At 38.6% G+C, this 13939-nt stretch overlaps 1 protein-coding gene across 8 annotated transcripts in view; it reads left to right on the top strand.

Moving 5' to 3' along the window:
• Nucleotides 1-13939, top strand: part of slc25a18 (solute carrier family 25 member 18) — a 28254-nt gene that overhangs the window by 10015 nt on the left and 4300 nt on the right. For 4 of the 8 annotated variants that reach the window (XM_087312040.1, XM_087312042.1, XM_087312043.1 and 1 more), the window contains 4 exons: nucleotides 2902-3017; nucleotides 3205-3391; nucleotides 7990-8153; nucleotides 13823-13898. In XM_087312040.1, the coding sequence (XP_087168166.1) occupies nucleotides 2902-3017; nucleotides 3205-3391; nucleotides 7990-8153; nucleotides 13823-13898 (543 nt within the window). Of the gene's footprint in view, nucleotides 1-97; nucleotides 2458-2598; nucleotides 3018-3204; nucleotides 3392-7989; nucleotides 10903-12577; nucleotides 13899-13939 lie in introns of those variants that run through there. The other 4 variants (XR_015526376.1, XM_087312044.1, XR_015526374.1 and 1 more) reach the window with 4 other exon arrangements.

Here is a 13939-nt window from a genome sequence, read left to right as displayed (position 1 = left end):
TTTTCTTTTCAATAATAAAACGAACATGACAACTAAAATGAGAAAATGGACGTTAAGCATGCTTCTGATAAAAGTAATGTTCGTTTGCAAACGTTTTGCATTTCAGCACTTTATTCAAGTAAAAAAAGTAACATCACTTATAAAACAACACTTTATATATTAGTTTACTTTAAAGCAAGCATGTTTACAGTATTAAAATTTAACCGTTCCTTTGGATTCGAATAGCATTTTTGAAAGCTTTTTTTTTGCTGCGTTTATTTTTACTTAAGTTTGCTTTTGGGGAAACTGCTTCAGTCGCCTTTAACCAACTTTATTGTGATTAAAATGATGTCACGCCAGCTTGAAGTATGGACCCTTAGAGGCATTTGTAAAGAAGTCCGATTGCACTGTTTGCAATTATTTATATTCGTCTTTGTATACTCATGATAATACTGCATGGTTTTCATTTTTCTTTGATTGAACTAAAAGAATCAGCTAATTAAAATCATTTGTTCAAGAGTTGGACTGGATTTGTTGTGCTCTATATGTCTGAATGAATAAAAAGAATCAGATAATTAGAATAATTTTTTCAAGAGTTGGAGTGCATAGGTTGCACAAGTCTTGTTGTTAATCCCAGTTGTTGTAGCAACAAATAATAGCTTGACTTCTAGTTAATCATTTGGAAAAGTGGCATAAGGTAGATTTTTCTTATGAATCATCTGTTAATCTTCATCCCAATCATCACAAATACTGCAGAAGACCGACTGGAACCCGCATGGACCCAAGATTCTTTCAGAAATTAGTCAAGTTTGGTGAAAGAAAAAAAATCATGGTTTAGGGTTACATTCAGTATGGTGGTGTGTGAGAGTGCGGCATAGTGGATGGCAACATCAACAACCTGAGGTATCAAGACATTTGTGCTGGCTATTACATTACAAACCACAGAAGAGGGCAAATTCTTCAGCAGGATAGCGCTTCCTCTCATACTTCAGCCACCACATCCAAGTTCCTGGGGGCAAAGAAGGTCAAGGTGCTCCAGGATTGGCCAGCCCAATCACCAGACATAAACATTATTGAGCATTTCTGGGGTAAGATGAAGGAAGAGGCATTGAAGATGAATCCAAACAATCCTGATGAACTCTGGAAGTCCTGCAGAAACGCTTTCTTTGCCATTCCAGATGACTTTATTAACAAGTTATTGGAGTCATTGCAGAGATGTATGGATGCAGTCCTCCAAGCTCATGGGAGTCAAGCACAATATTAATTCATTTTCCACTGCAGCATGCCTTAATATTTTTAAGTCCTATACTGCACATTATTTCTGTTAAGTGACATGAATTTTTTGTCTAAGCAAAGTCAGACCTTGACTGTCCTAATTAAATAATTAAAAAATCAAGGCATATCAAGGATCATATTTTATTTTGGTAAAATAAGCAACTAGTCAGGTGAGGCAGTGGTGCAGTAGGTAGTGCTGTCGCCTCACTGCAAGAAGGTCGCTGGGTCGCGTTTCTGTGTGGAGTTTGCATGTTCTCCCTGCCTTCGCGTGGGTTTCCTCCGGGTGCTCCGGTTTCCCACACAGTCCAAAGACATGTGGTACAGGTGAATTGGGTAGGCTAAATTGTCCGTAGTATATGAGTGTGTGTGTGTGTGGTTGTTTCCCAGAGATGGGTTGCGGCTGGAAGGACATCCGCTGCGTAAAAACTTGCTGGATAAGTTGGGGGTTTATTCCGCTGTGGCGACCCCGGATTAATAAAGGGACTAAGCCGACAAGGAAATGAATGAATGAAAGCAACTAGTCAAGTTATTCATTGTTGTTCCTAAAAAGATTCAGTCTGTCCCATCTGTTGTTCAAAACTTTCACTACAACAGAACACTGTATTGAACTTTCAGTGACTTATTAGAGTTATGTTTTCAGTAATTAGGGTTGTTGCTAAAAGAGATACTGCTGTGGCCTAAAGTTATTTATGTTATTTATCAAATCATCCATTAATTGTATGTTATTGATGTTTACCCCTACTCCAACCCTCACAGTAATGTAAAAGTATTAATTATTGTTGTACAGTGTCACAACAATTATGCTATATTCATGTAAGTATCCACAGCTGTATGCCATGTAGACTTTAAGTGAAATCAGGCCACACTGTTTCAGCTGTACATTTCTGATTCACTAAAAAGAATCGTCTTAATCAGGTGATTTGTCTGGCAGTGAGCTCACATTATGATGCTGGATGAGCATTTTACTAGAGCCATTCATCTTACTCTGCAGGCACAGGATGTCAGCATGATGTCATATTGACATTATATGTACCCCAACGTCATGAGGACGTTGGATTTCGTTTGGAAATAAAAATTGGATTGACGTCAGAACTCATTGTCAGGCCGTCGTCAATGTCCAACCTAAAATCAACCAAAATCAACGTCTAATGATGTTACACCTTGACATTATGTGGATGTTACCACTTTGAGATCTATCAGATGGTGGATTTTGGTCACTTTCTAACACAACCTAAAATCAACCAAATATCAATGTAATTTGACGTCGTTATTGAACATCAAAATAACGTTGTCCTTAGACGCTGGCTCACATAGAATTTTGGTCACCTGACGTCATGACCTAAGTCTAACCTTATATTATATTAACGTCTTATGATGTTGTGTGCCTGCTGGGTATAATCGAAAGTCAGTGATTGCATTTTCTGGTTTAGTTTATGATTTCCATATCAGGAGGGCGACATGGTGGCACATGAGAGAACTAATAAGAAAACATAGTGTTATTTCCCCTTAACAAACACCTTATGCTAACCTTTACATTCAAAATATTCCACAGAGACTTTCAGCTCAGCTGTTGACTAATTTGAACAATTATTTTCAATGATAACGAGCTCATCTGCCCCATCTGTCATTTTATCTGTCACTCCACAGAAAATTACCTCTCTGGGGGGAGATCCTTGCAGGCTGTGGGGCAGGAACCTGTCAGGTGGTAGTCACCACCCCCATGGAAATGCTAAAAATACAACTGCAGGATGCTGGCAGGCTGGGTAAGTGTGTTTATTATGATCCTCGTGCGTGTCGTCCAAGGTATGTAGGTCTTAGGATGCCTTGCTAAGTACAAAGGTTAGCCAGAAATAATAGATGCTGTTTGAATAGAACAATGTCCCTCGAAAGTAAGCTCGGTTTAATTCTACTATGAGGAAGATATGAGTGGTACTTTTTTGTCTTTCCAAGCTGCTCAGCGGACTGTCGCTGCCTCTGCCCCTGCCTCCGGTCCGACCCCCTCCTTGGTTGCCTCGCAGACCGCACATCCAGGCACCAGTGCACCACCTCGCCGTTCAGCAACCCGGATCACAGTGGAGCTTCTAAAGACCCGAGGCCTCCGGGGGCTTTATAAGGGTGCAGGTGCTACGCTGATGAGGTAAGATTCAAGCAGTCAAATAACCTCGATCTCCACTCATGTTCAAGTAGAGTTGTTGCCCTACAGACTTCAGATTCCACTTCAAAACACCTCCCAGTAATTATCAACACTTTTAAAAATATGACATAAAAAGCATGACAACACAGAAAGTGACATTTTTAAATACACAGCCTAAACAATGGCCTGTACTGCTGTCTGTCTTCAGCCAGAATTAAGTTGATCACAAATGTTTAGCATACACCACGACTACAAAGTAGGGGTACTATGTGTATCTACTATACCATATACAATGTAAACGCAAGCCTGATCAGGGTGACCTGTTCCGAGCTCTACTGTACTTTACAGAACTATACCCCTTTGTGGAAATGAGGCATTATTAACCCTGAACACTTTGATTAGCTTTTTGGACATAAATGTTCCCTTTGAGAACCTTTTTTTTTTTCAAGAGAACCTTTACATTCCACAAAAGGTTCTTTACATTGAAAAAAAGGTCCTTAAGTTTATTAAAATGTTTTACACAGTAAGAAACAAATGGTTCATTAAAGAATTGTTCACTGAAAGTTCCTTTGAGGCAGTGGCCCCCAACTTTTTTTTAACGTGGAGTGGTGATGTAAGTAACTTGCTAGGTAAACATCAACCATTTTTTTAGAGAATGACAAGCTGACAATACATTGCTGCAGCTCTGAGACAATTTTTATTTATGGAGAAAATTAAAAAGCATTGTAGTGTTTGGGTGTTCTGTGTTTGTCTGAGATAATTAGTCTACTGAAATGTGTGCATTGATTGGTAAGTTCTTGATACGGGACTCATGGTGCACTCTCTGCTTTCTGAAAAGTTGAGATGGCAAACTTGTGCACGGAAAAGACATGATATGTGAATGGCCCCTAAGGCCGCCGTCATTTGCATTCTCCAGCAGTTATGGCTTATTGCACAGACACGCTGAATTCACTTGATTTGTTGACAAATGGTATGCGGATCTATTCCTTGGCAGTCCGTGGGTCCTTCACTGGGCCTTTTCCCCTTCTCAAAGAAACTTTTCAAAGTTTTTGAAGCTCAAGTGACCGAGATGTATCCGAGAGAATACGGTCATTTCAATATAAAATATTTTTAAAAATAAAAGATTGTTCAGACTCGGATGTTACATAAAACGGTAATGTTTAAGGATTTCTTGTGCAACCCAGTGCCAATTGATCCAGTCTGTGGCCCAGGGGTTGGGGATCACTGCTTAAAGGAACCCTAAATGATTTGAAATGGCAGGATAAGAATTCTGAATCAGCTTTGTTTTACTTTCTAGTTATGACAGATCATGAATGTTTCTAAAAACAAACATATACAGGCAACACACATGCAGTACATATGACTACTGACTATACCTTGAGGTCTTGTATAGTGAGATGATTTGACTGTGCAAGAAAATGAACTATCCGTTTATTTTTGTTTGTTTTTTTAATGGCCTCAAATAAGAAATGTAAAGTGAAAATGACGTTTTTAGTGAATTAACCCCTTTAGATGAATAACTAAGCTTGGCCAATCAGCAATTTAGATCTTTAGCAAACCTTCAGTGATGTGTTGTCTTAACTAACTTAAGTGATTACTCTCTCAGCAAACATGCACCGTTCCAATACAAAAGGATAGCTATACATCGCAGTGACCTCTCACCTTTACTACCGCCTACACACAAATAAACCCCCTCACCTTTCCCGTCATCCCCTCCCCCGCCCTCTGTGATGTAATCCAGCTGAACTGATGTAACCTGCCAGCTGTCAGTTCCGATCGGTTATTCCTAGTTTCTAATGAACCGTAGGCGGAATTCTCTTCTTAATGGAATTCTAATGAGAGCTTAGACTGTTGCCTCACATCCTATACCAATCAAATAACTTGAATTTGAAAAAGTTGGTGGAGCAGCAGTTCAGTAGATCGTCCTTCAACACTGACATTGACAGCGGAATCGGTTTTAATCTAACTAGAACTACAGCAGCATATTAGCAGTACTCTGCTGCCTGTCTGACATTTCAAAAATGTTCCATAATCTGAAGTGTTCTGGCTTTTTATTATTATGTTCGTCCATTTAAAGCAGCTTTGACACAATCTACATTGTGAACAGAGCAATAGAAAGATAAAGATGACTTGACATGGCGTTTTTCAATAGGAAACAAGAGTCTCATTTATAACATTTTGCATACACCGTAAAAAAAAAGCTGGGTTCCACACAATTCCTTCATCTTGCCCAAACACAAATAGATTAATTAACTAAATAGTTTTTTTTACATATTTAAGTGAACTGAACATAACACTCCAATGTTGAAACCTTACTAAAAGCAAACTTACACAAGAATAATTTATTTATGTAGTGAGGATTGTGGTCCATATGCTTATTTAAAATGGCTGTATAAAACTCTCACATGGTGCCCACTGAAGCTAAGCAGGGCTGCTCCCAGTCAGTACCTGGATTGGAGACCAGATGGGAAAGCTAGGTTGCTGCCGGAAGCAGTGTTAGTAAAACCAGCAGGGGTGCTCAACCTGCAGGCTATGTGCGTCCCAACACCCCAGTATAGTAAAGGGGACTCTATACTGCAAGGATTGAATTCGTCTTTTGGATGAGACGTTAAACCCAAGTTCTGACTCTCTGTGGTTGTCAAAAATTTTAGGATGTCCTTTAGTTGGGCATCCTGGCCAAATTTACCCCCTGGCCTCTGTCCATCATGGCCTCCTAACCATCCTCACATCGTATTAGTTTCATTACTTTGTCTCCAATATTATTAGTTTACTTACGGCTGCGCACATTTTTCCGTCAAGTTTTTGCACCCTTTGCATGGAATGCGGTATACACACACACACACTTCCAATTCTGTTTTATGCATATGTCATATTTATAATTGAGATCTTTTAACTGGAGGCCAATCAAGCACATTCACATTCACCTGCAAAACCACACTGACAGACTTAGACTTCCCATGAAAACTAATATTCTGCGACCCAATACGCATACTTATACTACGCCCTAAAAGTATGTACTTTTTTGTGAAGCAAAAATATATACTTTAGAGTGTGTAATAGAAAAGTATGCAAGCTTTGGAACATACTACTTCCTCGTTAACAGATCGTTGTGTTGCTAAGCCCTGTTATTCTTCCACATTTCTGTCATATTTAAATTCTCACCTTATTGGAGAAGCAGCAGCAGGATATTCTCCCTTTCACGAGTCTTTCATGCAGAGACATCTCCTCAGGTCTTTGAATAATTATGCATTTAGACGTTAATGTCCAAACACATCTTTATATAAGGTCGGTATTGTTGTTGCTGTTGAAATATAACACAGAAAATGGCATTTAAATATTTTCCACTTAGCTTGATATTAATTATCAGTCATTCAAACGTTTTTACCACAGCCTCTCTACTTTATTGTTGGTCTCGCGCATCCATCATGTTTGTAGTTTATTTACAGTTTTCATTTCATTATTGCTGCCGTTGTGTCATCCAGGTGGTTGCTGCACACTGGTGGTGGATGAGGAGATCCCCCCCCCATTGTGTAAAGCGCTTTAAGTGTCTAGAAAAGCACTATCTAAATGTAAGGAATTATTACTATTATTATTAGTAGTATAAGTTCTAATTGAATTCACGTCCAACGCACAATGTACTGTGGGCAATATCAGCGGTTAGAGTATGGACGACTCTACACTTAAATTTTTTTACTGGGAATGGTAAGCCATCCGGGAACCTTTTACATACTCGTTTTAACATACTACGATTTGGGACATACAAATTCTATTTACAAATGATATTTAGAGTAGTATGCTATTTGGGATGCAGCAATATTCTATTACTCTGTATTAACCCAGCATATAAGCCCTCCATGTCAGTGGAACATTTGCACATTTATCAGTCACTCGTGCTGTTGCTTTGCCGCACCTAATACCATGGAAGCCATTTGCTTCTGCTTCTGTCACTCATGAAAGTCTGATTGTTCCTTTTGTCTTCGAGACTTCCCAGAACCTGTGAACCCCAGCACATATTTCCACTGTGTTTTTGACCTTCGAGGCATCACTTGCACAGAACTGAAGTAGAGCTTTCTCCTTGAGTGACAGAGAATCAAATTGATGCAGCAGAAGACTATGTTCCATGAAAATGGTTTTCTGAAGTTCTCCTGAGCCCATGAGACTTTTTTTAACACCACAGCATGATGTTTTTTACACTGAGTACCATATGAGGGCTCAAAGGTGGATACGCTAAGGTTTCCTGCCTTTCTCTTCACAGACTTCGATTTCTCTGAATTCCCTCAGTCTTTTCACTATATCATTATTGTATTGTGATTTTGTATTGAGTTTGATTTGTTTGACTATTCCATCATATTTTCAAAACACATTTAAGTTTGTCAATGAAAACACTGGAAATCTGGAGAAAAAAAATGTACTCAACAATCAAATCACAGACTTTTGATTTCATCGTATTTCTTGCAAAACATTCAAAGGTTTTTAAAAATGAAGTGGTATTTCCCAGTGTCACGTTTCACAGACTCAAACTAATGATCAATCACGACTGGTCAATAACGTCCTGCTGCGATGTCTACATTTAACAGCTCATTCTCCTGTATTTGTTTCAGGGACGTCCCGTTCTCCATGATCTACTTCCCTCTGTTTGCCAACCTCAATGCTGTGGGCCGGGCAGAGGATTGTAAAGCCCAGGAGCGGGCACCGTTCCTGCAGTCTTTTATGGCCGGCTGCATGGCAGGCTCAGTGGCGGCGGTCGCTGTCACTCCTCTGGACGGTGAGATGAAGGCAAGAGAGGAGTACAGGAACACTGGTGGCTCTCTCTCTCTCTCTCTCTCTCTCTCTCTCTCTCTCTCTCCCTCTCTCTCTCTCTCTTTCTCTCTCTCTCTCTCTCTCTCTCTCTCGTAATAAATGCACACTGATAAATGTCCAACTGAGTTAGTCCAAGCTATCTAAGCTTGTAATCCTGTGCTACATAGAAACTGCTGGGTGGTGTTGGTGGTAGTCATTGATACAAGCTAAAACCAGCGAATATATTTAGCTGTATATATAATGTTTAACAGCACATTAAAATCACGGTTCAACACGGCTTCAGTACAACACAAATAAGCACCAAATAGCCAGTGCCTGCTTTTTCCTGTTTATTTTGACCAGGCTGAGAGGTTTTGTCTCAAAGATACAGAACTGAAGAGCTTCTTGTGGTGTGAAAGTTCAAAGTAAATAAAATAATGAAAAATAAGACTTTATAATTATTAAACTTTTAAAGGTTAAGCTCAGCCCTTTCCTAAAACAACAGTATTAAACAATAATTGTACATTAAATTTGAGATTCAGTTTCGAAACCCAAATCTCTTTTAATGTAAACTCTAGTACTGTGCTCATCCGTAACACCGAGTCAAGTGAACTGTTTAATCCTGTATGTGTGTATAGAGAAGGGTCTTGTGTGTGCATGAGTTGAGAATCATATGTTTCCATTGTTTTTCTATGTAAATGCAGTAGACGGAGATTAGGGCTGTCACGATACTGGAATTTGGTACGAATCGATACTGACATTTTAAAAACATCTATTTCCCGCTAACATTTGAGCTCAACAGAAATTACTGTGATTGGTTGTGAAGGTCATCAGTTCACCAAACCCACCGCTGATTACTGGGTGTAACCACAGATACAGGAACACTGGAGATTTTAAAGCTACGATTCATCAGTGGATCACTCGTATGCTTTCACTCGTATATCACTCAGCTTATTGACAAACCAGCTGATCGACGTGACTTTGAAACGCTTTAGTGTCCCTGTATCTATGTTTACATTCAGTAAACAGCGGTAAACTGATGATCTTCACGGCCAATCACAGTCATTTCTGTTGAGCACATGGACACAATCATAATCAGCGCTGTTTAAGAACATGCTCAGCAGCGCTCAAATGTTCACAGGAAATGGATTTTTAAAAAATTTTAGTATTAATTGGTACCAAATTCCAGTATTGTGACAACACGATAGTTACATGATCATTATACACTCACGTCTTTTGCAGTGCCTCGCACAAGCACGTCGTTTTTAGATGCTGTGTAAAAATTAAACAATTTTTAATTTGATTTAATTTGAACTTTTACTTGCAGCAGCGTTTAATCAATGTCAGTTCCACAGCAGTGGACCAATCAGAAGAACTCTGATGTGGGACTAGTTTTGCTAGCTAGTTGGCACAACAACGACAACATGTCGGAACCACTCCTGATCACTGCGTCTCACATTTTCAGATACAAAGTCAAGTTGTTGCACTGGTCTTTTTTTGCTTATTCATAGGAGTGCATGAACCCAACCATGGCCTGTACTGTGATAGTTTGGGATGCATAAATGTTTTGTTACAGCCGAATAAATACATTATATGGTAGGAGGCATGCGTTGACTCAAGGGACTCAGCCTGCGGCCTCAGTACCCCCTAACCAGTCAAGATCTTCAGCCATATCGCACTGCTACGAGTGTGATATTGCATTTATACAACAGTTTGACAGCATAATCATGTATATAAAAAAGAAAACAAAAAGAGTCTTAAAATCCTTTTGTACGAGGAGCTACTTTTATTCTGCCATTCATTCACATCTGCAGCTGACGTCAGTACAGCAGAAAGCGTTGCTAATTTACTAACATCACTTTAGAGCTAGTGTTTCAATGATTCTCAAGCGTAATATCCAAAGTGATGACAAGACAAGTGATTTTGCTCACATTTTAAGATTATAAGGCTGAACCACATGGAATGCCATAAGTTTACAAAGATTTTCCAGAATTTCTGTTGCAATAAGGAGATCACAATAATTATCCCAAAAAAAGCCAAAACAAAGGAAACACTGCCAAATTACTATGGTGTAAATACAGCACTACAACATACAAAAGAGAGAGATCGACTTAGTGTCACTTACCTGTTTTAAGTTGATTGATCCGCTTTAATCAGCTTGAAATTTAAAGAGCTTTTCTCTCCTAAGGACTTATTATGCAGTCTCTGTTGCCACCTTGTGGTGGAATGTCAACTGTCTTTGCTCTGCTCAGTATGACAGGCTGATGGCCACGAAACTCCGAAATTATAAAAATAGGCACTATTCTTATAAATAATTTGCATAGTAGCAGTCCAAACAACTATATTCTTGCATAAAAGCCTCAAGTACATTATGTTGTCCAACAGCTGCAGTATTTGTCAAACTGTAGTGAGTTGTTTAGTCCCTTTTTAGTCTTAGTGTGGGCAGAGTAATACACAAGAGTGAAGGGGCTGTAAGAGTGCTGACATTGCTTTAATGTCTTATGGCTATCAGCCAATCAGATTTGAGAATCAGACAGAACTGTTATATATTCATTCATTTTCTTGTTGGCTTAATCCCTTTATTAATCCGGGGTCACCACAGCGGAATGAACCGCCAACTTATCCAGCAATTTTTACGCAGCGGATGCCCTTCCAGCCGAAACCCATCTCTGGGAAACATCCACACACACATTAACACACACACTCATACACTACGGACAATTTAGTCTACCCAAGTCACACTGTGGGGGAAACCGGAGCACCCAGAGGAAACCCACACGAAGGCAGGGAGAACATGCAAACTCCACACAGAAACGCCAACTGAGCCGAGGTTCGAACCAGCGACCCAGCAACCTTCTTACTGTGAGGCGACAGCACTACCTACTGCGCCACTGCCTCGCCTACTGTTTAATATATATATATATATATATATATATATATATATATATATATATATATATATATATATATATATATATATATATATATATATATATATATATATATATATATATATATATATATATATAATGCAACACATATTTGGGATTTTGGATATAATGGGTCAAATGGGATACAGTGAGATTTCTAAACAATGTTTTTTTTTTTACATTTAAATTACATGCATATTTCATTTATAGCTTCAATTTTTATTTTTATTTTGTTATTAATGTTTTTAATGTATTTATGCTTTTATTTCTATTTAAGTTTTAATAAAATAGTAGTTCTGCAAAGAAGAAATGATTTTTTCTAATACTATTTCATCTAGTAGATTAATCAAACAAATTACCATATATACCTTCAAGAACTGGAAACCCCACAAACAGTTAATACTGTACTATTTTTGTTGACTTCTGAGTACATTTTCACCTAGAAGTCTCCTAACTAGGTCACTCTGTATTTCATAAAGGCCCAGAATAAGTCTTTTGTTTGCGAGTGATTAATTAGTGAACCCCATGTGCTCTGCTTCAATCCTGCTGTGATATTTAGATCCCAAACATTTCATTGGCTTTGAAGAACACACAAAGTCTGCAAAGTTTGCCTCTCAAAGGGTTTTGGTTTACAGCTTGTCTTTTGTATCGTAAGAGACACAATTACTTGTTGCCTTAAATGGCAGTAAAGAGGAAGGTGGACTATTTGGACGGTGGAAACACTGGCAAGCCACTGTGGCGTCTGGGTTTGAAGATTTGGCAGGACTCGCTGCAAACATTACTCTGTTTATAGACTCACACAAAACCTATCACCTACTTTTTTTCATAAGGCATTGTTTATTTTAAAGTCAAAAAGTGGTGATTATGATCTCATACTTTTTTTGTTTTCAGCGTATAAATATATTTTTTAATACAGTTAATTCACAAATAATTTCACAAAAATGGCAAGTAGCAGATCAAATTCAAGTAAAATTGTCAAGTAAAATTATCATACCTGTGGAAATCTATACCTTCACTCACATTACACCCTGCTTTTAAAAGACCTTCAGGATAAAGTTGTAGACAGGCACAGGTTAGGAGAAAAAAAGGAAATATTTCAAAGGAGTATGAGGATTTTCTATAGGCACTGTATAGGTAAGAATGTAGTTATTTATTTGCAAATTTGTGTTGTAACATTAAACAGATCTTGATTTAATAATGTTTGAAAATTTTATTAAAACTGATTAGAGTATAAAACAATTGTGGTTAGTCATGATTGTCTAAATATTCCAAATAGCATTGTAATAAATCTAGTTGTCAAAGTATAAAATTGTAGATGGAGTAAATATAATTAGATTATTATTGTTGGCAACATAGTGGCGCAGTAGGTAGTGCTGTCGCCTCACAGTAAGAAGGTCGCTGGGTTGCTGGTTCGAGCCTCGGCTCATGTTCTCCCTTCATTTGCGTGGGTTTCCTTCTGGTGCTCCGGTTTCCCCCACAGTCCAAAGACATCTGGTAATGGTGAATTGAGTAGGCTAAATTGTCCGTACTGTATGAGTGTGTGTGTGTGTGTGAATGAGTGTGTGTGGATGTTTCCCAGAGATCCCATCTGCTGCGTAAAAACGTGCTGGATAAGTCGGGGGTTGATTCCGCCATTTCATTAACACCTATACCACTGTGGGCTAAACCGGAGCACCTGGAGGAAACCCACGCAAACACGGTGAGAACATGCAAACTCCAAACAGAAATGCCAACTGACCAAGCCGGGCTCAAACCAGCTACCTTTGTTGCTGTGAGGTGATTGTGTTACCCACTGCGCCACCGTGCTGCCCTCATATAGTCTCCTCAACCACAAATAAAGTACTTATATTTGAACATGTACATAATTATGGAGGTTGTGCATCATTGAGGGAATATGTTTGGCAAACTTTTTTTGTTGTTTTTGTTACCGGCCACTTTATTAGGTACACCTGTCTAACTGCTCGATAATGCAAATTGCTAATCACTAATGCCACTCCTGTCAGCTAAGAACAGGAAACTGAGGCTACAGTTCGCACAGGCACAACCAAAAATAGACAATAGAAGATTGGACTATAGAAGATTGCTTGGTCTGAGTCTCGATTTTTGCTGCGACATTCAGATGGTAGGGTCAGAATTTGGTGTCAACCACATGAAAGCATGGATCCACGGTTCAGGCTGCTGGTGGTGTAATGGTGTGGGGGATGTTTCCTTGGCACACTTTGGGCCCATTAGTACCAATTGAGCATTGTGTCAACGCCACAGCCTACCTGAGTATTGTTTCTGACCATGTCCATCCCTTTATGGCCACATTGTACCCATCTTCTGATGTCTACCTCCAGCAGGATAACGCGCCATGTTATAAAACGTGAATCATCTCAGACTGGTTTCTTGAACATGACTCCTGTAAAAAAGTCATGTTATAACTTCTGTAATTTTTTTTATTTTCAATTATTTCTCAAATGAAGTTTAACAGAGCAACACATTTTTCACAGTAGTTTCTATAATATTTGTTTTTCTTGAGAAAGTTTTATTTGTTTTATTTCGGCTAGCTTTATATGTTTTTAAACCCCATTTAGGGTCAATTTTATTAGCCCCCTTAAGTGATATTGTTTTCAGTTGTCTACAGAACAAACCATTGTTATAGACTCCCCAAGTTCAGGACCTTTATGACAATATGCTGACACACAAAATTAAATCCTGTATTAATGAATATTTTCCTCTTCAGTTATAAAGACTCGTCTACAAACATTACAGAAAGGAGAAGGAGAAGACTCATACAGAGGCATCATTGACTGCGCACAGTAAGTTTTTTTATTGTTTCTATATTTGTCACATATAAACT

The sequence above is a fragment of the Danio rerio genome, chromosome 25 (genome assembly GCF_052040795.2).
Source record: "Danio rerio strain M-AB ecotype USA chromosome 25, GRCz13ab, whole genome shotgun sequence".
NCBI lineage: Eukaryota > Metazoa > Chordata > Actinopteri > Cypriniformes > Danionidae > Danio > Danio rerio.
This window is presented reverse-complemented; position numbering and strand designations above follow the sequence as displayed.